This window comes from Canis lupus, chromosome X, assembly GCF_011100685.1.
Source record: "Canis lupus familiaris isolate Mischka breed German Shepherd chromosome X, alternate assembly UU_Cfam_GSD_1.0, whole genome shotgun sequence".
In the NCBI taxonomy this organism is placed as follows: Eukaryota; Metazoa; Chordata; class Mammalia; order Carnivora; family Canidae; genus Canis; species Canis lupus.
The window spans coordinates 24,682,858-24,707,932 of record NC_049260.1 but is presented as its reverse complement, the minus strand read 5'-3'; the positions used below and the strand labels follow the sequence as shown (position 1 = coordinate 24,707,932).

At 41.4% G+C, this 25,075-nt stretch overlaps 2 protein-coding genes across 3 annotated transcripts in view; one reads left to right on the top strand and one right to left on the bottom strand.

The window, feature by feature from the left end:
• Positions 1 to 25,075, bottom strand: part of IL1RAPL1 (interleukin 1 receptor accessory protein like 1) — a 1,348,418-nt gene that overhangs the window by 553,494 nt on the left and 769,849 nt on the right. The gene's annotated exons all lie outside the window — the stretch shown is intronic.
• LOC102153942 (transcription factor SPT20 homolog) lies at positions 12,252 to 24,320 on the top strand. The gene is made up of 3 exons (XM_038587124.1): positions 12,252 to 13,779; positions 15,400 to 15,490; positions 21,967 to 24,320. Exons 1-3 carry the CDS (start codon positions 12,259 to 12,261, stop codon positions 22,707 to 22,709), a joined length of 2,355 nt encoding a protein of 784 aa, XP_038443052.1. The 5' UTR covers positions 12,252 to 12,258; the 3' UTR covers positions 22,710 to 24,320.

The window sequence follows — 25,075 nt, the reverse complement described above, 5'->3', positions numbered from 1 at the left end:
TTTATTGCCTTCTCATTTGAAATTCTGGTTTCCAAAAATTTAACTGGTAACCTGAACTTCATTCACAGTCTTCTGCTAGCTATAAATTCAAAATAATTATTTTTGTCTTTTTGGTGGCAAGTAATTAGTATAATTTTGCCATCTCTGTTTTTCATGCTAAGCTTCCTGAAATATTAGAGTTGAGAAGGCCTCGGTGAATGGAATCCTCATCCAGTATTTCTCTGAGTTATTCCTGGGCATGAGGACTTTTGAACTTCACAACTAGATCACAGAGTCTCCTTCCTGACCTCTTCTTGAGGGAGGAGAAAAGAAGGGGACAGAAAAACAAAAATAAAAACATGCCCCTGAAGGAAACTGAGGCCTAAGACATGGGTTCAAGGTCACCTAAATTACAAATAAGTTCTTCAGGAAAGCCTATCCATCTTATCCCTTTATTTTCCTAGAAACAATCTCAATTTGCAATCCTGTATTTCCATTTATTTTGCTGTCCCCTCTGTTAATATATATTCTTCTCACAGTATATAAGAGAGCTGCATGCTGTTTGGATTCTTAGAGATCTATTTTTTAACAGGTAAAATACAACATAAAATTAACTATTAATATTTGAAAGTGTACAATTAAGTATCATTCAGTACATTAATGATGCTGTGCAACCTCTATCTAGTTCTATGGCATTTTTATCATCCCCAAAAGAAACCCATAACTATTAGCAAGTGCTCCCTATTTCCTCATTCCCACAGTCCCTAACAACCATCAATCTGCTGTCTTCATGGATTTGCTTATTAGGAATATTTCATATAAAATGAATCACATAATGTGTGGTTTTTTGTGTATGGCTTCTTTTACTTAGCATGATGTGTTCAAGATTCACCCATATTGGAGTATGCATCTGTACTTCATTCCTTTTCGTGGCTAATAGCCCACTGTGTAGATACACAAATATAGTTCATTTGAACATGAGCAGATGGACATTTGAATTTGTTTCCACATTTTAGCTACTGAAAATAATGCTGCTATGAAAGTCCATGTCCAAGTATTTGTTTGAGTTCCTTCTTTTGATACTTTTGGGAATATACCTAGGAATGGAAATGTTGGATCATATGGATATTCTATGTTTAATTTTATGACATATCAAGCACTTCTATTTTTAATCTTTTAAGCTCTTTCTACCCTTTTGAATACCAGTTTCTGCTGGCGCAAGGAGACTAAGGCATTATAAAAATGTGTTCACTGACTATTGTGGCTCAAGACTTAAAAGGCCTAATGATTTTTTAAAATTAGGTGCCTAGTACAGTGCCAGGCATAGAGTAGGCACTCTCAGTAAATGTTTGTGAAATGAATGAAAAAAAATTAACTATTCATTAAGTTCTATATAGTTCTGATTACATTCCTTCTTTGCTCGATCCCTTCAAACAGCTCTCATCTATACTAAATAAACTAGTTTCTATCCGCTCTTGTTTTATGCTTCTTTGAAACAGCACATACTTCTTGATAGTGGATGTGGCAAGAAAATGTGTCTTCCAGGTCCATCAAAAAAATAAAACAGAGCTGTAAAGATTTCCTGGCACTGAAGAGCTATCTGCAATCACCTGATTATCTCATTCTTTCACCGTGTTTGTAACAGACTTTCTTCTAACTGTAGTTGACCTTCTTGATTTGAAAGATAAAAAAAAGGGAGAATACATGTGTGAGCCACATTTGGGTCCACTGTAAATCATTTTCTTTTTCCTCTCCAAGCATTACCCAGGCAGTTTTTTTCTACAGTGAGTATAATAGCGTTTACACTATTAAATCTTGCTCCTAGGCTATTGTAGAGAAGCAGTGACCCAGGATCCAGATGTTCAGCTAATCTTAAACCCTACCTCCTTATTTTACAATGAAAATTCCAGAGAAAGTTGTAACAGAGTAAAACAAAATCGATGTTAATCTTTAAGGAAGACAGAGAAGTACCAGAATTAGGGGAAATTAGACTCATTCACAAATACATTTTTCAGAGTTAGATTAATAACATATAAACATAAAAACATACTTTATTTTCCCCTACTGTATAGAAACCAAATATGGACAGTGTCAGGTAACAGCCTTCATAATCACTGGGTTTTTCTTTTCTGCTAATATTTCTTTATTTTTTTCTGCTAATATTTCTTTAAATATGTCCCTAAATGTCATAACAGCATATGCCTTATTCAGTTTTGCTTTGCAGAATGATATTTCTTGGTAAGAGCTTTGCTTTCCTTAACTTCAGAAGAAAATACAATAAATAAAATTAACTGAGAAGATGGTAGATAATCTTAATTATTAAGGACATTTATATCATATTTCAAATTACACGTATAAGGCAGAAAGTGAATAAATTCCATAAAATTGATAAGGTGCATATTTCCAGACTCTAGAGACTGGTACCATTTTAAATATATAATGCTTACCAAAATTCATGATCCTGAGTTTTTTTTCTGAGTTTCATATGAAGAGTGACCTCTTTGAATTTAGCATATATAGAAACTAGCCTAATTTCTGCAGACACAAAGGAGACAAAACAGCATACCTGTATACACGAAAACTTCCTCACCCAAGAAAGTTTTGGAGGAAAAGTAAATGGAAGCCAGAAATGCTCCCCAAAAAAGACATTGCAGCTACCACCCTTGACTCAACATGTTCATACCACCAGCCTGGTGCTCAAATGTGAAGGTAACACATTAGCTCTTGCTTGTCTTTTCCACAACGCTCTAATTTCACTTTTGAACTCTTTCACTGACTTTTCTCCCATACTGGTTTGAGACAGTTTCTTTCTGTATAAATTCAATATATTTCCTCTTATCCTTCCCTAAGCAAAGGCATGCCATTTGATAAAAACAAAATAAAACCATTAAGTCCAGCAGAGAACACACAACCTAACATAGGCATGGATGTATAACATCACTTATTAAATGAGCCAATTATCACTTACTGAACATTTAAAATTCATTAATTCAGTCAATACATATTTTTTGAGCAAAGACTAAGTCTGGCCCAGCTGGGGATAAAGCAGTGAACAAGCAGAGTACTTGATTTTATGTAGCTTATATTTTACTGAGAGGAAATGGTGGAGGGAGGAATATTGTACAAAAAGCTTTATACAATACCACTTCACAGATACTGGAATGGCTATTATAAAAAAAAATGGAAAACAACAAGTTTTGGCAAAGATGTGGAAAAAATGGAACCCTAGTGCCTCACTAGTAGGAATATAAAATGGTGCAGCTGCAATGGAAAACCAGCTTGGCAGTTCCTCAAAAAGTTAAATACAGAGTTACCATATGATCTAGCAGTTCCACTCCTAGGTATATACCTAAAAGAATTGAAAGTAAGGACTTAAAGAGATACTGGTGTATCAGTGTTCATATTAGCATTACTTGTTCATAGTAGCATTATTTATAATACCAAAACATAAAAAGAACTCAAAGTCCATCAAAATATGAATGGATAAACAGAATGTGGTATATAAATGCAACAGAATACAACTTGGCCTTTCAAAAGAATAACATTATGATACCTGATGCAACATGGATGAAACTTAAAAATGTTATGCTGAGTGAAGTAAGCCAGACACAAAAGGACAAACTTGTACAACTACACTTATATAGCTAGAATAGGCGAATCCAAAGAGACAAAGGTAAAAGAGAAGTTACCTAAACTGGGGGAAAGAAAGGAATGGGGAGTTTGTATTTAATTTGCACAGAATTTGAAATGACAAACAAAAAATCTGAAAATGAATAGTGGGGATGGTTACACCACATTGTCAATGTATTTAGTGCCACTAAAGCATATGATCACAAATGGTTAAAAGAGTATATTTTATGTTAGGCATATGTGATCACAATTAAAAAACAATGAATTATACACTTTAAATGCAGGAATTATACAGCATGTGAATTATATATCTCAGTAAAGGCACTATTTTTAAAAAGCTTTTACGTATTCTCTCATCTAATCTCCCTGGATCTGATCATATTTAACCCTCTTATTTTAAATATCATCTCCGTGTGTTGTCTCCTGTGTTTGCATCTCCAGCTCTGAACCCTCTTTGAACTCTACATTTGTGTATCCAGTTGCCTATTTAACAAATCTATCCGAAATCTAAAAAGCTACTTGAAACCTAAGGTGCCCCACAAGTAAATCTTTACTTTTTCCCTCAAAGCTACTCTCCCTAGCTTTCCATATGTCACCAATTGCCACTCCATTCCCCTAGCTGCTCACACAAAATACCTAGGACTTCTTTCGGACATCACAGGCTCACCCCAACAAGACTAGCATGAGATGAGTGAGAGGGCACCAAAAACTCAATAATTAAGAGACCACTATTTCAATACAGTGTTTCAAAAATCAAATCAATACAAAAAAAATCTATGAGAATAATAAAGGTTTATAATTCTTTACCACTCTGTTTTATATTTATCTTGTCAATGATTGCTAATTGATATTTTTCATTTTTTTCTGTATATAGGTATATATTTTGTCCTCCATACAGTGTAAGCACCATGAGAGTGGGAATTTTATCCGTCTCATTCACCACTTTATTCCATAAGTATGTCAGCCATTTACCAGGCTCTAACACTGGCTGACTTCAAGGTTGAATTTTTCCAAGAGAGGATCTGTCATTTCAGGTCCTAGAGTTGGTTATTTCACTTCCTTCCTTTCTTTTTCCCTCCAAACAGAGGGGTGTCTGTGGCTTCCTGCTGTTGCTGACCCCTGGAATGCCTCATGTTATGCCATTTCAGCTCTTCTATCATATTTATAATGCATTTTGTGTTTTAAATTTCCCCTACTGAAATACTTGGAATGAATTTGCTTTAACTGACTAGATCATGGTCAATACAGTAGTTTAGGAAACAAATAGCTCAGTGTTTTATCTACATTATACATAAATTCCAAAAAGTCTCCCATGAGGTAAATAAAGAGGTACACAAGTATAGAGTTATATTTCCAAATAGTACAAATAACACTGTATAAGCATGGCACATTTAATAAAGTAAGGCACTTTTGCATTTTTCTAGCTATGATCAAAGTCTTTTATTGATATTCTAAAACCAAAAAAAAAAGTATTTAAACAGTGAGTTGGTTTAATTTAAAGGCAGAATTATAGAGTGCCTGGGTGGCTCAGTCAGTTAAACATTTGACTCTAGGTTTTGGCTCAGGTCATGATCTCAGCATTGTGAGATCGAGCCCCGCACTGGGCTCCATACTCAGTGGGCAGTCTGCTTAAAGAATCCCTTTCCCTCGCTGTCTGCCCCTCCCCTGAATCTTGTGTGCTGTTTCTCTCTCTCTCAAATAAATAAATACAACTTAAAAAAAATAAAGGCAGAAGTAGACATTTTTGGGGAGAGACCATTTTATTCTGTGACATTCATATTTCACAGTTGGTGTCTTTTCAATCCTTTTTATGTAATTTTAGTATCAATTCCAGTAGATAGTAATTTTTAGATTTTTTTTGCCTAGAAAGAAGAGCCACTAATCTGAATCACTAAAAGAGCAAATGGTTTAAATGCCAGCAATCCAATAAATAAATAAATAAATAAATAAATAAATAAATAAATAAAGCCAGCAATCCAATAACTTTTCTTGGTAAAAAGAGGCCACGTTTAGAAAATAAAGGTCTAATCATTTGTATTTCTTTATAAATATTAACATGCTTATAATGTGACAATAACACTACAAGTTTTGTCAGCAAAGAATGTAGGAATGAACTCCTTTACACGTCAACTGCCAGAATATAATGCCACAGAGCAATGTTAGAGATATGATTAAAAGTGTCAAAAACAAAACACAAGTGGATCTAACCTTTACCCAAATATGATAAAGAGGAAAGAGGAGGAAGAGACAGAACTGGGGAGTTGCACAGGCAGCACTCACTAGCAGGCTGTGTGATTATGAACAAATAACTAGTCTTCCTTGAACTTCACTTACCTGATCATAAAATTATAAGGATACTTAACTTCCTAGCCTGTGCAAGAAGCAAATAGCATCCTAATGCAAACAGACTTTGTAACGGACAAACGGTTACTCAACACAGATCACTGCTGTTACTATGATGCACAGGTATGGCTTAACCCTTTAGATGACTGTCAACCTGACTACAACTCTTGAATCTTCTCACTTATGCCCAATGCTGTTTCACATACTCTTTGTTATTCATAATATCTCACCTGCCTAAATATGGAATTTATATCATGGTCACCACTTTTTAAAAGCTTTTCTCCTTTCCAGCAGCACCTCATAAAAGATGAATCCCATAGCCCTTTATATTTAATCTCCTTATCCTACTATGAATACAGTTCTCCTCCATTTCTGTTCTCCAGATCCAACTTTTCATTTTTATAAAAAAGTTCAGTATAAATAGAACACCCTTACTGGGAGTCAAGTCCCATACATTCGAAATTCAGTTAAACTTGTCTCATATTATTGCCAGAAAGAGCTGCAGTTGCCATGAGGCATAAAGTGGAAGGCATCCCTAGATGCAGCAGGGAGAAAAAAATAAATAAAGCAGCATGAATGAGGGCTTGCCTGTTATTAGCTTTGCTCCATTCTTGGTTTTTGATGGAAGAATCACCAATGGGACTCTAGAACTGGAAGGTTAAATAATTGCAGATGTCAATAGCTATATACATGGAACAGACATTTTGAAATTCAGTATTTTCAGAAGTATGGGTCATATGAGAAACACTTATCCTGAGCCAGAGGTTAGGTAGGATAATTACACAGGAATCTTTGCAACAGTCAGCTGTCAAACCTACTTTGCTGTCAATACTATAAGGTTATTTCTCATGTTCTTCTCATATGAAACAACTATTGCAAAGAAATGAAAATGGCTTTGTTGTATACATGAATTCTAGTTATAATATCTGCTTCTTCCTTAAAAGTCCATTATGATAATGGCCAGACAAAGAAAACTCTTATGGAACGGAGGAGTTCAATCTCATTATATTCAGTCTTATCAGAATTCACGGACTTCCCAAGTTATTCTTCATACACACATGAACAATATCATAATGATTAACTGGGCATCTTTTACTTCAGTGCTTTTTGAAGCTACAATTTATGCAACAGCATTGTAATCATTCCCACTCTCAAAAACCTTTCTGTTCACTAGTCTATTAAGTACAATTGTAATTGACTACCTTGGTGGCTAATTTGAAAAAGCTATTACATTGCTTCTGGCTCCTGGTTTTCTTTACTAATATAGATTTATTTGTAATCCAAATTGTACAAAGTATTGCTGCCTAATTTGACTTTGTAGTCACCAATGTCTTTATTTACCATTTATTATGTCTACAATGTATAAAGCACATAACATGAATAAGTCATTAATTTGAATTGTGGCTTTGGGTATGCTAGTCTCTTATTTGTCAAATAAAAGTCTCCATGAAGGATTACATCCTTTCCTGAAATTCCAAACTAACATTATTTATAATATCATTATGCATGTTATATTTACACAATCCATTTATTGCATTATTGGGAGATTTACATAGAGGTAGTCTTTGTGTGCACATTTGTGTACTCTATGTCTACCTGTAACTTACTTCTTCTCCTTCACTAATACAAATCTTTCAGTAGTATCATAAACTATTCTCATTTTCTCAACACAGCCTCATCCCTTTCTCTACTGTGCTCCCAGTTTTCTTTTCATTATTTCTCAGGAAATGTGGTTATTAGTGTTATCAATAATCTCCTGGCTTTCAATCATTATCTGGCTCGAACACAATATAGTATTGAATACTATTTATGTCCAGTCATCTTGATATTTTATTTGAAGGCCTTTTCCTGGTCTTGCTTTTGTACCTCTATTCACTCTTTTATTTTCCGTCAAATGCCAGAATTTCCCTAGATTTTTGTCCTTGGTATTCATTTCCTCTTGAGTGCTCTTATGTTGCAAAATGATACTTAGAATAAAGTACTGCTGCCCCCACTGATGGATAACAGTTGTTATCCATCTACAGTATGAAGTAACAAAGGAAATGTTGCGTTTTTTAAAAGAAACTGAAAAGTAAATTTTTAATGAATATATGCTAATAGTGAAAAATTCCCACCTAACAGCCCCATCCATCCTGAAGCCAAATCTGGGGGCATATCCTATTACCAGGTCTCCATTATCCACAGGAATTGGTTCAAATAGCACCCTCAACAACAATTTTTAAGAGTTGTCTCTTTCCCCATACCATTAGCTAACAAGATAAACTATGAAGCATTTTCATTTTTGGAAATTTAATCAGTAAAATAGGTCTCTTATTTTAGTCTTAGCTTATAATTCTATTATTTGTGAGGTTGAATGTCTTTTCATATACTTAAGTGGTATTTGTATTCCTTCTTTTGTGAACTATCATTTTGATCTTTTTTTTTTCCTTTTAGGCTAATGATATTATTTTTATTAATTTGTAGACAGTTTTTGAAGTTAAATTCTGAGATGGGAAACACTGAAAAAAATTTGAGACCGGGTAGATTAGAGCATCAGTTATTGAGGTATCAGAGAAAGGAGCATGGAAAAAGCACAGTGCCAGAGGTGGTCAACTCCCTTAGGCAGAGAGTGAGGTACCTTTGAGAGGAAATGTTTCCTTTGAATATTTAATGGTGAAGGGGGAAAAAGGGCTGACTACAAATAAAGGGCTCTCGTGAACCAAGATTGTGTCAAAGAATCAGAAGAAACCAGACTTGAAAAAAAATGTACTATTTGTTAAAAAAAACTACCACTACCACCAACAACAATAAAAATAATAAAATCCACATGCCATAATGACAGCAAAAGAAGGTGGTCTTGAAGTATGAAGTCAAGTAAGCCGTGGGATCACCTTACTCTACTCATCTCAAAGTGTCTTCTGCCGATTCAGGAAAAGAAATGAGAATCAGTTCAGCAAACAAAACCATTGGAAAGCACACGTACACACACACATATCTACAGACAAAGCAGAGGAAAATTTTAACTCAACACCTCAGGGATTTTATATTTAAATAAGTGATTGTAGAATTAGAAGAACACCATGATTCATAAAATTAAAAAAAAAACAACTCCAAATAAAAAGGACAAATAACAGGAAGATGTGAAGCAGGAGCTAATCAAATTCAGGAGAGACAGGAAATGAATGAAGACTAAATTATAAAGTGCTTATGGTAGGTAGAATTTTTTAAATGTCCAGTGAAAGATGACCGACTCTAATGCTCAGCACACTTGAATATAATGACTTATCACTCCTTTAATTATGATATGTTATGAGGCACCATAACTTAAAATAAGGACGATGATCCCACATTCTCCAGATGGGCCCTTAAAAGCATAGAGCTTTCTCTATCTGGTAGCAGAAGAGGAAGTCTGAGACATTTGAGGCATGAAAAGGATTCAATAAATTATCACTAGTGTAAAGGTGGAGGAAGACATTTGACAGAGAAAGAATATGAGCAACTTTTAGGAGCTAAGAGTGGTCCCTGGCTGACAATTAGGAAGAAAACAGAAAGTTTATTACTATAACCACAAGAATCTAAATTTGGCTAACTACTTGAAGTGGATTTTTACCCGGATCCTCCAGTTAAGAATCTGGACCAGGCAACCTTAACTCTTCACTTGTGAGACCCTAAGCTGAGCCTGCTATGTGTTCTGAACAACAGAACTGTGGGAAAACAAAAATGGGTATTGTTTTTGGCCAAGAAGTTTGTGGTAATTTGTTATGGTAGCAATACAAAATTAAAATAGTTCTCAAGGGAAAATAGGTATAGCCACATTTAACATAGGTTAATAAAGAATAGAAAAGAGACAAGAGGTAATACAAAAAAGTTTAAAGATGAATTTAAAGACCAAATGTGAGACCTGAAACCACCAAAATCCTGGAAAAGAACACAAGTAGTAACTATTTTGACATCCACTATAGCAACTTCTCTCTAGATATATCTCCTGGGGCAAGGGGAACAAGAACAAAAGCAAAAATAAGTGTTTGGGACTACATTAAAATAAAAAGAAACAATAAACACATCTAAAAGGCATCCCACTGAATGGGAGAAGATATTTGCAAATGAGATATCTGATAAAGATTTAGTATTCAAAATACATAAATAACTTAGATAAATTGACACCCAAAAAACCCCAAATAATCTAATTTAAAAATCAACAGAAGAAATGAACATACGTTCTTCAAAGAAGATATCCAGATGGCCAAAAGACACATGAAAAGATGCTCAACAGGGACACCTGGGTAGCTCAGTGGTTGAGCGTCTGCCTTTGATTCAGGTCGTGATCCTGGGGTCCTGGGATCAAGTCCTGCATCAGGCTCATTGCAGGGAGTCTGCTTCTCCTCTGCCTGTATCTCTGCCTCTCTCTCTCTCTGTATCTCTCATGAATAAATAAATAACATCTTTTTTTTTTAAAGAAAATATGCTCAACATCACTCATCATCAGGGAAGTGCAAATCAAAACTACAATGAGAGACCACCTCATAACTGTCAGAATGGGTAAAATAAAAAACACAAGAAACAATAAGTATTGGCGAGGATGGGGAGAAAAAGAACTCTCTTGTACTGTTGGTGGGAAAGTAAACTGGTGAAGCCACTGTGAAAAAACAGTACAGAGGTTCCTCAAAAATGTTAAAAATGGAAATACCTTAAGATCCAGTAATTGCACTACTGGTTTTTTACCCAAAAAACACAAAAATAGTAATTCAAAGGGATACATGCACCCCTGTGTTTACAAGAGCATTATTTACCATAGCTAAGCTATGGAAGCAGCTCTAGAGTCCACTGGCTGATGAATGTTTAAAGAAGATGTGAAATATATAAAAAAAAAAGATGTGAAATATATATCTATATAGATATCTATATAGATATAATTCAGGCATAAAAAGAATTAAATCTTGCCATTTGTAGCAATATGGAAAGAACTAAATATAATGCTAAGGGAACTAAGTCAGTCATAGAAAGACAAATGCAATGATTTCACTCATATGTGGAGTTTAAGAAATAAAACAAATGAGCAAGGGAAAAAACGAGAGACAAATCAAGAAACAGATTCTTAATTACAGAGAACAATTTGATGGTTATCAGAGGAGAAAGCGGGTTAAAAAGGCAATGGGGATTAAGGACCGAACTTATCATGATGAACACTGGATGATGTATGTAATTGCTGAATCACTACGTTGTACACCTGAAACTAATATAACACTGTATGCTAACTATATGAAATTAAAATAAAATAAAAAATAATATTTTCTGAACTTCCAGAGAAAAAGGCCAAGACACTTACCAAAAAAAGAAAACACAAACCACAACAGCAGAGTAACATTTTCAAGAATCTAAAGGAAAGGACAGAGTATGACCCGAGATTTTATTACCAGCAAAGTTTTAAACATTAAAAAAAGAATCTAAAAAATAAAAAATAAAAAAATAAAAAAAATAAAAAAAGAATCTTAGAAAATACAATACATATAAATGCTTCCTACAAGTAGAGAATGAAAATTTTACAGTGTAATGATTGATGAGAAGGATTTAGAGAAATTTTAGTAGTGAGCATACTTAATTGATGATCTGGTACTAAAATAAAGGCAGTATTAAGTATTAGAGTTGTAAGAATAACATAAATATTACTCGCTCTGATGAAGTAGAAACAAAAACAAAAAAACTAAAAAATGCAAAGAAAAGGAAGAAAGGACATATTTACAAGTGTGATTTTTCTTTGTTCTTTGATTTATGAGAACAAAGTAAAGAGAAACACTGCATCACTTTCAAGAAATGGTTTCTGTTATTATCCTGCAGAACCACATTGGCTGTGCGAAGACGCGGGGCCCAGCTCGGCAACAGGAAGTGCACGCACCACAACAGGAAGTGCACGCACCACAACAGGAAGTGCACGCACCACAACAGGAAGTGCATACCACTGAACGCGACACCGCCAAGGAGGCGGAAGGTGCTGCCCGAGGGAACACGCAGGCGCACAAAACGCAGTGTAGCTTGACCCCTCCGCGTCGACTTCCGGCCTAATCGAGGGCAACGACGCGAGGCGGACTGAGGAAAGGCCCGGTGCAGAGGCTTCAGCCTATCCAGATACAGGTATTTGAGGGGACTTGTGAAAATTCCGTATGTTACTTTCTTGTTGGCGGGTTTCTTAGTATCAATTTTTAAGTTAAACTAGTGGTGGCTCCCACTGTGTAGTTGCGGCGCTTGTGAGACTCTGACGTGAGAGACGGTAAGTAGAGGCCTCAGGGCGCGTGGGTTTTCTCTTCTTTGTAGGACCCCTTTTGCAGCACGATGCAGCAGGCCGTAGAACGAGCTCTGGACCGTGCGGACTATGTCATCGCGAGTGCCCAGCAGAGGCCTCCTAAAAGGAAATGCTCGTCGAGTGGGGCAGCCTCTCTGTTTGAAAAGCTCTATGACATCTACGTGGAAGAGTGTGGGAAAGAGCCCGAGGCTACGGAGGAACTGAGAAGCAACGCGAACTTGTTAGAGAAGCTGGTTAGGAGAGAGTCGTTGGCGTGTTTAGTGGTCAACCTACACCCAGGAGGGGAGGGATATTCGCTGATGCTGGAGGGGAAGCAGGGCTCCTGCTCGGAGACCATTCGGCTGCCTTACGAGGAAGGCGAGCTGCTCGAATACCTGGATGCTGAAGAGTTGCCTCCTGCCCTGGTGGATCTCCTGGAACAATCTCAGGTTAACATTTTCCACTGTGGGTGTGTCATAGCACAGGTACGGGACTACAGGCAGTGCAGCCACGGGGAGCCTGCCGGCTACCAGACCAGGCACGTTCTCCTGCGCCCCACGATGCAGACCTTAGCCTGCGACATGCAGTCCATAACCAGCGACGGCCAGCAGTGGACCGAGGAAGAGAAACTGTTGCTTGAGAGCCAGCTGATCTTGGCCACCGCCGAACCCCTGTGTCTTGACCCTTCTCTGTCAGTAGCCTGCGCTGCAAACAGGCTGCTCTATAACAAGCAGAAGATGAACACTCGCCCGATGAAAAGGAGCTTCAGGAGGTATTCCGCACCCTCTCTGACTCGCCAGCAGGAGCTGTCTCAATACCTACCTCCTCCTGAGCTGAGAGTATTGACTTCTTTCAAAAAAAGCAAAGAAAGTAAAACAAGTGAGAATTCTGACTTCATAATTTCTAAAGCAGATTATTCTGTAGATACGTGGAAACAGAGACCCTGTGACTTGGCCATCCCTTCTGAAGTGGATGTGCAGAAATATGTCAAATGGGAGAAGTTTGTTAAATATGATAACTCAAAATCAACAGTCTTGCCAGCCCATGAGGTAAAAGATGATTCTGTATTTGGATATGAAGGTGGTGATGAGTCTCAGACAACAAAGGCAACCTTCATGAAGTCGCTAAATGATCCACTTATCTCTGGAAAAAGAAAGCGACGTAAAAAAGTCAGAAATGAGAGACCGATGTCTCCTCCACACCCTTCCACAGATGACCATTCAAATAATGTGCTTCCTGGGTCCAAGAGTGATACTGAGGTTGTAATCATTCAGTCAGAGGTCTTGGTCCATCAGAAGGCCCAGTGTCCGGTCACCACGTCATCATACAGCTCCAGTGGATCAGCCAGCCCCAGCAGACTTCCTCCAGAGAAAGAAACAGAACAGCCTAAGATCTTGTCCTTTCAGTCTTCAGTCCTGGGGAAGGGAGTCAGACATCCATCTACAACCATCAAACTTCCCTCGAGCTCAGGAAAGAATTTGTCAGGTGACAGTTTTACTCCATTGCAAGGAAGCAGCTTTCTTAAATCTCCATCTCCTGTTCTTGCTTCTAAGCTACCAGGTCTTTCCCAGGTATCATCTCTGGAAGTGAATCCAGTTAGCACATTTCCTGTAGCAATCCTGTCTACTGTCAGCTCACCACAAAGAACCAGGGCCACTGAGGACATAGGTAATTCCCAGGTAACCTCTGTGGAAGTGAATCGAGTTACCATACTTCCGGCAGCCACCCTGTCTACTACCAGCTCATCACCAAGAACCCTGGTCACTCAAGTCACAGCCAGCCCCCAGAAGTCATCTATGGGAGTGATTCGAGTTACCACGCTCCCTGCAGCCACTTCATCCATTACCAGCTCATCACAAAAAAACCTGGCCACCCAAGACATGGCCGGCTCCCAGATATCATCGATGGATGTGATACCAGTCATCACACATCCTACAGCCACTTACTCTACTACCAGCTCAACACAGAGAACCCTGGCCACGCAAGGCACCACTGGTTCCCAGAAAACCTCTATGGAGGTGATTCAAGTTAGCGTGCTTCCTCCAGCAACTTCACCCACTACCAGCTCATCACCAAGAACCCTGGCCACTCAAGTCACAGCCAGCTCCCAGATATCATCTATGGGGGTGATTCGAGTTAGCACCCTCCCTGCAGCCATTTCATCCACAGCCAGCTCATCACAAAAATACCTAACCACCCAAGACACAGCTGGCTCCCAGAAATCATCGATGGGTGTGATACCAGTTATCACACTTGCTGCAGCCACTTACTCCACTACAAGCTCAACGCAGAGAACCCTGGCCAGCCAAGGCACCGCTGGTTTCCAGAAACCCTCTATGGAAGTGATTCGAGTTAGCGTGCCTCCTCCAGCCACTTTGTTGACCACAAGTGCATCACAAAAAAACCTGGCACACCAAGACACAGCCGGATCCCAAAAATCATTGAAGGATGTGATACAAGTTATCACACTTCCTGCAGCCATTTACTCTACTGCCATCTCAACACAGAGAACACTGGCCAGCCAAAGCATCACCGGTTCTGAGAAACACTCTATGGAAGTGATTCGAGATAGCGTGCTTCCTGCAGCCACTTCATCCACTACCAGCTTGTCACAAAGACCACTGGCCCCCCAAGTCATAGCCAGCTCCAAGGAATCATCTATGGAAGTGATTAAAGGTAGCACACTTCCTGCAGCCACTTCATTCACTACGGGCTCATCACAAAGACCGCTGGTCCCCAAAGTCACAGCCAGCTCCCAGAAATCATCTACGGATGTGATTCGAGTTAGTGCGCTTCCTCCTGCCACTTTGTCCACCACCAGTTCATCAGAAAGAAACCTGGTCCACCAAGTCATGGCCAGCTCCCAGAAATCATCTACAGAAGGGATTCGAGTTAGTGTGCTTCCTGCAGCCACTTTATGCACTACCAGTTCATTACAAAGACCGCTGGCCCCCAAAGTCACAGCCAGCTCCCAGGAATCAGCTACAGAGGCGATTCGCGTTATCACACTTCCTGCAGCCACTTTATGCACTACCAGCTCATCACAAAGACCGCTGGCCCCTCAAGTCGCAGGCAGTTCCCAGAAATCATCTACAGAAGTGATTCGAGTTAGCACACTTCCTGCTGCCACCCTGTCTGCTACCAGCTCATCACAAAGAACCCTGGCCCCCAAAGTCACAACGAGATCCCAGAAATCATCTACGGATGTGATTCGAGTTACCATGCTTCCTCCAGCCTCTTTGTCCACTACCAGCTCATCACAAAGACCTCTGGCCCCCCAAGGCACTGCAGGCTCACAGAAACCCTCTATGGAAGTGACTCGACTTAGTGTGCTTCCTTCAGCCACTTTCTCCACCACCAGTTCATCAGAAAGAAACCTGGTCCCCGAAGTCATGGCCAGCTCCCAGAAATCATCTACAGAAGCGATTCGAATTAGTGTGCTTCCTGCAGACACTTCATGCACTACCAGCTCATTACAAAGACCACTGGCCCCCACAGTCACAGCCAGCTCCCAGGAGTCAGCTACGGAAGTGATTCGAGTTAGCACCCTCCCTGCAGCCACTTCATCCACTACCAGCTCGTCACAAAAAAACCTGGCCACCCAAGAAACGGCCGACTCCCAGAAGTCATCGAAGGATGTGATACCAGTTATCACACTTTCTGCAGCCACCATGTCTGCAACCAGCTCATCACAAAGAACCCTGACCCACAAAGTCACAGCCAGCTCCCAGAAATCATCTACAGAAGTGATTCCTGATAGCACGCTTCCTCCAGCCACTTTGTCCAGTACAAGCTCATCACAAAGACCGCTGGCCATGCAAGGCACCGCCAGCTCCCAGAAACCCACTATGGAATTGATTCGAGTAACTGTGCTTCCTCCAGGCACTTTGTCCACCACCAGTTTATCAGAAGGAAAGCTGGTTCCTGAAGTCATGGACAGATCCCAGAAATCATCTACAGAAGTGATTCGAGTTAGTGTGCTTGCTGCAGCCACTTCATCCACTACCGGCTCATCAGAAAGACCACTGGCCGCCCTAGACAGAGCCAGCTCCCAGAAACCCTCTGTGGGTGCGATTCGAGTTAGTGTGCTTCCTCCAGCCACTTCATCCACTACCAGCTCATCACAAAGACCACTGGCCCCCAAAGTAACAGCCAGTTCCCAGAAATCATCTACAGCAGTGATTCAAGGTAGCACGCTTCCTCCAACCATTTTGTCCACTACCAGCTCATCACAAAGACCTCTGGCCATGCAAGGCACCGCCAGCTTCCAGAAACCCTCTATGGAGGCGATTCGAGTTAGAGTGCATCCTCCAGCAACTACATCCACTAGCAGCTCATCACAAAGACCGCTGGCCCCCAAAGTAACAGCCAGCTCCCTGGAATCACCTTCGGAAGTGTTTCGAGTTATCACACTTCCTGCAGCCACTTCATCCACTACCAGCTCATCACAAAGAGCAGTGGCCCCCCAACTCACAGTCAGTTCCCAAAAATCATCTACAGAAGGGATGCAAGTTAGCACACTTCCTCCAGCCACTTTTTCCACTACCAGCTCATCACAAAGACCTCTGGCGACGCAAGGCACCGCCAGCTCCCAGAAACCACCTGTGGAAGCGATTTCAGTTAGTGTGCTTCCTCCAGCCACTTCATCCACTACCAGCTCATCACAAAGACCGCTGGCCCCCAAAGTTACAGCCAGCTCCCAGGAATCAGCTCCGGAAGTGATTCCAATTAGCACGCTCCCTCCGACCATTTTGTCCCCTACCAGCTCATCACAAAGACCTCTGGCAACGCAAGGCACCACCAGCTTCCAGAAACCCTCTGTGGATGTAATTCAAGTTAGAGTGCTTCCTCCAGCCACGTCATCGACTAGAAGCTCATCACAAAGAGAGCTGGCCCCTCAAGTCACAGCCAGTTCCCAGAAATCATCTACAGAAGGGATTCGAGGTAGTACGCTTCCTCCAACCATTTTGTCCACTACCAGTTCATCAAAAAGACCTCTGGCCATGCAAGGCACCGCCAGCTCCCTGAAACCCTCTGTGGAAGCAATTCGAGATAGTTTGCTTCCTCCAGACACCACTTCCATGACCAGCTCATCACAAAGACCGCTGGCTCCCAAAGTGACAGGCAGCTTCCAGGAATCAACTACGGAAGTGATTCGAATTATCACATTTCCGGCAACCACATCATCCACTACAAGCTCATCACAGAGACCACTGGCCCCCAAAGTCACAGCCAGCTCCCAGAAATCATCCATGGCTATGATTCGAGTTAGCACTCTTCCTCCAACCATTGTGTCCACTACCACCTCCTCACAAAGACCTCTGGCCTCGCAAGGCACCAGCAGCGCCCAAACACCTTCTGTGGAAGTGATTCGAGTTAGTGTGCTTCCTCCAGCCACTTCATCGACTATCAGCTCATCACAAAGACAGGTGCCTCCTCAAATCACAGCCAGTTCCCTAAAATCGTCTACAGAAGTGATTCAAGATAGCACACTTCCTCCAACCATTTTGTCCACTACCAGTTCATCACAAAGACCTCTGGCCATGGAAGGCACCCCCTGCTCCCAGAAACCCTCTGTGGATGTGATTCGAGTTAGTGTGCTTCCTCCATCCACTTCATCGACTACCACCTCATCACAAAATCCACTGGCCTGCAAACTCACAGCCGGCTCCCAGAAATCATCTACGGCTATGATTCGTATTAGCACTCTTCCTCCAACCATTTTGTCCACTACCAGCTCATCAGAAATGCCTCTGGACATTCAAGACACCACCAGCTCCCAGAAACCCTCTGTGGATGCGATTCGATTTAGTGTGCTTCCTTCCAGCCACTTCATCGACTACCAGCTCATCACAAAGACGGCTGGCCCCCAAAGTAACAGCCAGCTCCCAGAAATCATCTACAGAAGTGATTCAAGATAACATGCTTCCTCCAACCATTTTGTCTACTACCAGATCATCACAAAGACCTCTGGCCATGCAAGGCACCGCCAGCTTCCAGAAACCCTCTGTGGATGCGATTCGAGTTAGAGTGCTTCCTTCAGCCAATTCATCGACTACCAGCTCATCACAAAGACCGCTGGCCCCCATAGTAACATCCAGCTCCCAGGAATCATTTACAGAAGTGATTCAAGATAGCACGCATCCTCCAACCATTTTGTCCACTACCAGTTCATCACAAAGACCACTGGCCATGCAAGGCACCACCAGCTCCCAGAAACCCTCTGTGGATGCGATTCGAGTTAGTGTGCTTCCTCCAGCCACTTCATCGACTACCAGCTCATCACAAAGACCACTGGCCCCCAAACTCACAGCTGGCTCCCAGAAATCATCTACGGCTATGATTCGAATTAGCACTCTTCCTCCAACCATTTTGTCCACTACCAGCTCATCAGAAATGCCTCTGGACATTCAAGACACCACCAGCTCCCAGAAACCCTCTGTGGATGCGATTCGATTTAGTGTGCTTCCTCCAGCCACTTCATCGACTACCAGCTCATCACAAAGACCACTGGCCCCCAAACTCACAGCTGGCTCCCAGAAATCATCTACGGCTATGATTCGAATTAGCACTCTTCCTCCAACCATTTTGACCACTACCAGCTCGTCACAAACACCTCTGGCCACGCAAGGCACTGCCAGCTCCCAGAAACCCTCTGTGGATATAATACGAGTTAGAGTGCTTCCTCCAGTCACTTCATCGACTACCAGCTCATCACAAAGACCGCTGGCCCCCATAGTAACATCCAGCTCCCAGGAATCATCTACAGAAGTGATTCAAGATAGCACGCTTCCTCTAACCATTTTGTCTACTACCAGTTCATCACAAAGAGCTCTGGCCACGCAAGGCACCACCAGCTCCCAGAAACCCTCTGTGGAAGCAATTCGAGTTAGTGTGCTTCCTCCAGGCACTTCATCGACTACCAGCTCATCACAAAGACCGCTGGCCCCCATAGTAACATCCAGCTCCCAGGAATCATTTACAGAAGTGATTCAAGATAGCACGCATCCTCCAACCATTTTGTCCACTACCAGTTCATCACAAAGACCACTGGCCATGCAAGGCACCACCAGCTCCCAGAAACCCTCTGTGGATGCGATTCGAGTTAGTGTGCTTCCTCCAGGCACTTCATCCACTACCAGCTCATCACAAAGACTGCTGGCCCCCAAAGTCACAGCCAGCATCCAGAAATCACCTACGGCTATGATTCGAATTAGCAGTCTTCCTCCAACAATTTTGACCACTACCAGCTCGTCAGAAACACCCCTGGCCACGCAAGGCACTGCCAGCACCCAGAAAACCTCTGTGGTAGCGATTCGAGTTAGTATGCTTCCTTCAGCCACTTCATCCACTGCCAGCTCATCACAAAGACCGCTGATCCCCCAAGTAACAGCCAGTTCCCAGAAATCATCTATAGAAGTGATTCAAGGTAGCACGCTTCCACCAACCATTTTGTCCACTACCAGCTCATCACAAAGACCTCTGGCCATGCAAGGCACCGCCAGCTCCCAGAAACCCTCTGTGGAAGCAATTCGAGTTAGTGTGCTTCCTCTATCCACTTCATCAACGACCAGCTCATTACAAAGACCGCTGGTCCCCAAAGTAACAGCCAGCTCCCAGGAATCAGCTTCGGAAGTGTTTCAAGTTATCACACTTCCTGCCGCCATTGAATCCACTACCAGCTCATCACAAAGACCGCTGGCCTCCAAAGTCACAGCCAGTTCCCAGAAATCATCTACAGGAGTGATTCAAGATAGCACGCTTCCTCCAACAATTTTGTCTACTACCAGTTCATCACAAAGACCTCTGGCCACACAAGGCACTGCCAGCTTCCAGAAACCCTCTGTGGATGCAATTCAAGTTAGAGTGCATCCTCCAGCCATTTCATCTAGTACCAGCTCATCACAAAGATGGCTGGCCCCTCAAGTCACAGCCAGTTCCCAGAAATCATCTACAGGAGTGATTCAAGATAGCACGCTTCCTCCAACCATTTTGTCCACTACAAGCTCATCACAAAGACCTCTGGCCATGCAAGGCACCGCCAGCTCCCAGAAACCCTCTGTGGAAGCAATTCGAGTTAGTGTGCTTCCTCCAGCCACTTCATCAACTACCAGCTCATTACAAAGACCGCTGGCCCCCAAAGTCACAGCCAGCTCCGAGGAATCAGCTTCGGAAGTGTTTCGAGATATCACACTTCCTGCTGCCACTGAATCCATTACCAACTCATCACAAAGACCACTGGCCCCCCAAGTAACAGCCAGTTCCCAGAAATCATCTACAGGAGTGATTCAAGGTAGCAAGCTTCCTCCAACCATTTTGTCTACTACCAGTTCATCCCAAAGACCTCTGGCCACACAAGGCACTGCCAGCTTCCAGAAACCCTCTGTGGATGCAATTCAAGTTAGAGTGCATCCTCCAGCCACTTCATCAACTACCAGCTCATCACAAAGACCGCTGGCCTCCAAAGTAACAGCCAGCTCCCAGGAATCAGCTTCGGGAGTGTTTCGAGATATCACACTTCCTGCCACCACTTCATCCATTACCAGCTCATCACAAAGAGCAGTAGACCCCAAAGCCACAGCTAGCTCCCAGAAATCATCTACGGATGTGATTCGAGTTAGCACGCTTCCTCCATCCATTTTGTGTACTCCCAATTCATCCCAAAGACCTCTGGCCATGCAAGGCACTGCCAGCTCCCAGAAACCCTCTGTGGATGCAATTCAAGTTAGAGTGCTTCCTCCAGGCACTTCATCAACTAACAGCTCATCACAAAGACCGCTGGCCCCCATAGTCACAGTCGGCTCCCAGAAATCTTCTACAGAAGAGATTCGAGTTAGCTCGCTTCCTCCAACCATTTTGTCCACTACCAGTTCATCACAAAGACCACTGGCCTCACAAGGTACCACCAGCTCCCAGAAACCCTCTGTGGATGCGATTCGAGTTAGTGTGCTTCCTCCAGGCACTTCATCCACTACCAGCTCATCACAAAGACCGCTGGCCCCCAAAGTCCCAGCCAGCACCCAGGAATCATCTACTGAAATGATTCGAGTTAGCACACATCCTGAAGCATCTCTGTCCACCAGCAGCTCATCACAAAGAACTCTGGCCACCGAAGGCACTGCCAGCTACCAGAAACCTTCTGTGGAAGTCATTCGTGTGAGCATGCTTCCTCAGCCATTTCGCACAGTACCAGCTCATCACTAAGAACTCTGGCCACCCCGGTCACGGCCAGCCCCCAGCAATCCTCTATGGAAGTGAATCAAATTAGCACACTTCCTCCAGCCACTTTGTGTACTATAAGCTCATCACAAAAAACCCTTCCCCCAAGGTCACAGCCAGCTCCCAGAAATCATCTACAGATGTGATTTGAGTTAGCACACTTCCTCCAGCCACTTTGTCTATTGTCAACTCATCACAAAGAACCCTGGCCCCCCAAGTCACAACCAGCTCCCAGAAATCTTCTATGGATATGGTTTGAGTTAGCATGGTTCCTGCCTCTGCTCTGTCCACTACCAGCTCATCACAAAGAACCCTGGCACCCCAAGTCACAGCCAGCTCCCAGAAACCATCTACAGATGTGATTCACGTTTGGACTCTTCCTCCAGCCACATTTTCAACTACCAGTTAATCGCAAAAAACCCTAACCACCCAGTGTCTTGTCCCTTCCCAGAAATCATCTGTGGAAGTGAATTGAGTTAGCACATATCCTGCAACCTCTTTGTCTACCAGCTCATCACAAAGCGGCCCGGCCACCTCAGTCACAGCCGACTCCAGTGGCCAAAACATCATCAAAGTGGTGGGCCCTCGTTATGGAGTCCAGGCTTTGGGGAGTGGATCTGGTTCTGGGCAAGGCTCTACCTCTGGGACCACAGCTCCTTCGGGAACCAAGCCCAGTAGCCTGCCTTCGGGAGCTCAGCCACCACAGGCTCCTTCTCAAGTAGGTGTTCAATTTATTTTAAAAATTGCCTCAAATATTAGGCCAGTAACTGTACTCCAGCTTCCAGAAAGTTCTCTCCTTTTGAACACCCAGCAGCAGCCTCAGCAACAGTGGCTTTATCAGTTGATTCCACAACAACCTCAGCAACCCACTACTTCTAGTCAACAGCCCACAACTTCCTGTCCTCAGCAGCCAGTGCCACAGGGTTCAAGTGCAGAAGGTTCATCTGGTCAGAGAGCAGCCTCATCTGCTCAGCAAGACATTGTCCTTAACCTCCCTGGAGCAGGAAGTTTTCTGCAGCCCCAGGCAGCAGTGGTGGTGCCTTTAGGCTCTGTGGAGAGCCAGAAAACATCGGAGCAGAGCCATCCTGGGCAAACAGTACAGCTGTCCCCTGCCTCACAGCCACAGCCCAAGCAGCAGGTACAGTTGAGAATTTTGCAGGGCCCAGTGGCTGTGGCAACTGCAGTCGCCCAGACAGCTCAGCTACATCCACTTAGTGAGCAGACAGCAAACCAGTCAAAAGGTAAAATGAAGAGAAGCACATCAACTACTCCAGAATCCTAGATCTTACATCACTTTTCTTTCTGTTTCTAAAAAAGCAAGACAAAAACATTGAAGCAAAGGGTTTCTGAATTTTTACTTCGTCTTTAATGTCTCAGTATTTGAACTGCTGGGTATACAAACCATACAGAAGCACAACCTAGTGCTTTTGATATAAAAACAGGGAAATGGTTTAATGAAAAAACAAATGAATGGATGGACTTTGATGTTAACCACCATCAGGTCAATATCCCAGCTCTGCAATTTGTCAACTTTAAGCCTATTTCCTAACTTCACTGAGTCTCCATTTCTTTATCTGTAAACTATGAATAGGAATAATCACTTGTTAAGTTTATTGTCAAGGTTAATGTAAGACATTAAATATTGAAATTGAAGTATTTTAATATAAATAGCAAATATTTGAAAGAAATAAACATAAGTATTTATGCTTAAAATAAACTATAAAAATAATGTTAGTCCAAATAACAGTATTGTTACATTACATAAAAGCCAACCTTGGAATCAACAGCAAATATGCCACAGGAACTTAATTATTCAAAAAAAACCACACTAGACTTTTAAATGTATAAATTATACATGTACACATCTTTGAGATTTTCAAAGTACATAGATATAGGTACAGCTATAGACATATATATATAGATATAGAGATTTTAATCCTCTATTAAATAAACAGTAGCCTTTTTACTCTACCTAGATGCCCCACATTTTGAATTCTCTCTCTGTCTGATAAAACTGGATGCATTAGGCACTTGTAATTTCGTTCTTCAGTAATTGAGGAATGATTTGGATATATGACTCAATATCATTTGCCAGACAATATTATTCAAATGCATTATTCATGTGGTGCTTATTATTTTGCAAACATTTCATAATATACAAATGCACCTGCTATCTGCCTCTTGCTCCTCTATTCTGTCTCAATTATTTTGTCCCCATCAGACAAGATAATAATCACAAGAGAGAAAAGGCAAAAGTTTCTTGACTTATAATGGACAAGTAAATGAAAATTGTGAAGTTTAGATGAACTGGTGAAACAAACTACAACAGGGAATTATAGAGACAAGAATAAATAATTGTGATATGAAAATATCTTTAATATAGCTGCTAATTTAAAATGATTTCTGCAGCTCATAAACAGTATATTTTATGATAGCAGTGTACAGTAAGAAACTTAATGGCTACATTAAAACCCCTTCCTCCCCAATTTAAGTGAATTCATAAATGTGGATAATACTTTTAAAACACTTATATGTAGCGGCACTTGAGTGGCTCAGTTGGTTAATCATTCGACTCTTGCTTTCTGGTCAGGTCATGATCTCAGGGTCCTGAGGCAGAGCCCTGCCCTCAGCAGGGAATCTGCTTCTCCCCTCCTCAAATAAATAAATCTTTTAAAAAATAAAATAGAATACTTATTTAGGTGACAAAAATGTCACCTTCAGGAGTTTTTGGAATCGAAGTTTGCTTGAAAAGAATGAGCTATTGGAAACATCATAAAATATATTTGTTAACATTATATGGTCTCATTCATTTGGGGAATATAAAAAATGGTGAAAGGGAATAAAAGGGAAAGGAGAAAAATGAGTGGGAAATATCAGAAAGGGAGACAGAACATGAGAGATTCCTAACTCTGGGAAACGAACAAGAGGTGGTAGAAAAGGAGGTGGGCGGGGGGTGGGGGTGACTGGGTGATGGGCACTGAGGGGGGCACTTGATGGGATGAGCACTGGGTGTTATTGTATATGTTGGCAAATTGAACACCAATAAAAATAAATAAAATATATTTGTTAAACATTTGCTTTTGTTAAAAGACTTTATTTTATTGTAATATTTGCTATTTCAGACATCCACTTAGATGATTGGTAAACATCTTTCATTTTGCATGCTTATGTATGATGGCATTCATCACTTCCCTGAGCCTACCAGTGTCTTGATTGTTTGGTGTTAGAATAATTCAGAAAGTAACTGAATTAATTACCAAGTAGTTTTAAATACTTTTAAGAACAAAATCTATCTGCATACTCTTACCCCTAACTACTTCCATTGGGTTTATGGGTTTTGAGGGATTCTTAGAGAAGTTCTCAGACTTCCTTCTTTTTTAAAATTTAATCTTACTTCAATTTAATTAATTAACATATAGTATATTATTAGTTTCTGAGGTAGAGTCAGACTTTCTTCTTAACAACCAAACAACCAAATGTAAGGTAACACTATGAAAAAGTAGGGGGCAGAATGTGTCCTAACATTAGCAAATAGATTTCCAATAAAACATTTTCATCTGTGACATTTCATCAGGTGTCACAATGCATTGCCAAATACCTTTCCCTGCATGGCATACTATATAGAATTAAATTCAAACTATTTTGTTT

Coding starts and splice junctions, on each gene's coding strand:
- LOC102153942 (XM_038587124.1), top strand. CDS start 12,259: ATGCAGCAGGCCGTAGAACGAGCTCTGGACCGTGCGGACTATGTCATC. Junction 13,780..15,399: donor AGCTACCAGGTCTTTCCCAG/GTATCATCTCTG, acceptor ACGAGATCCCAG/AAATCATCTACGGATGTGAT. Junction 15,491..21,966: donor AAGACCTCTGGCCCCCCAAG/GCACTGCAGGCT, acceptor CGGCCACCTCAG/TCACAGCCGACTCCAGTGGC.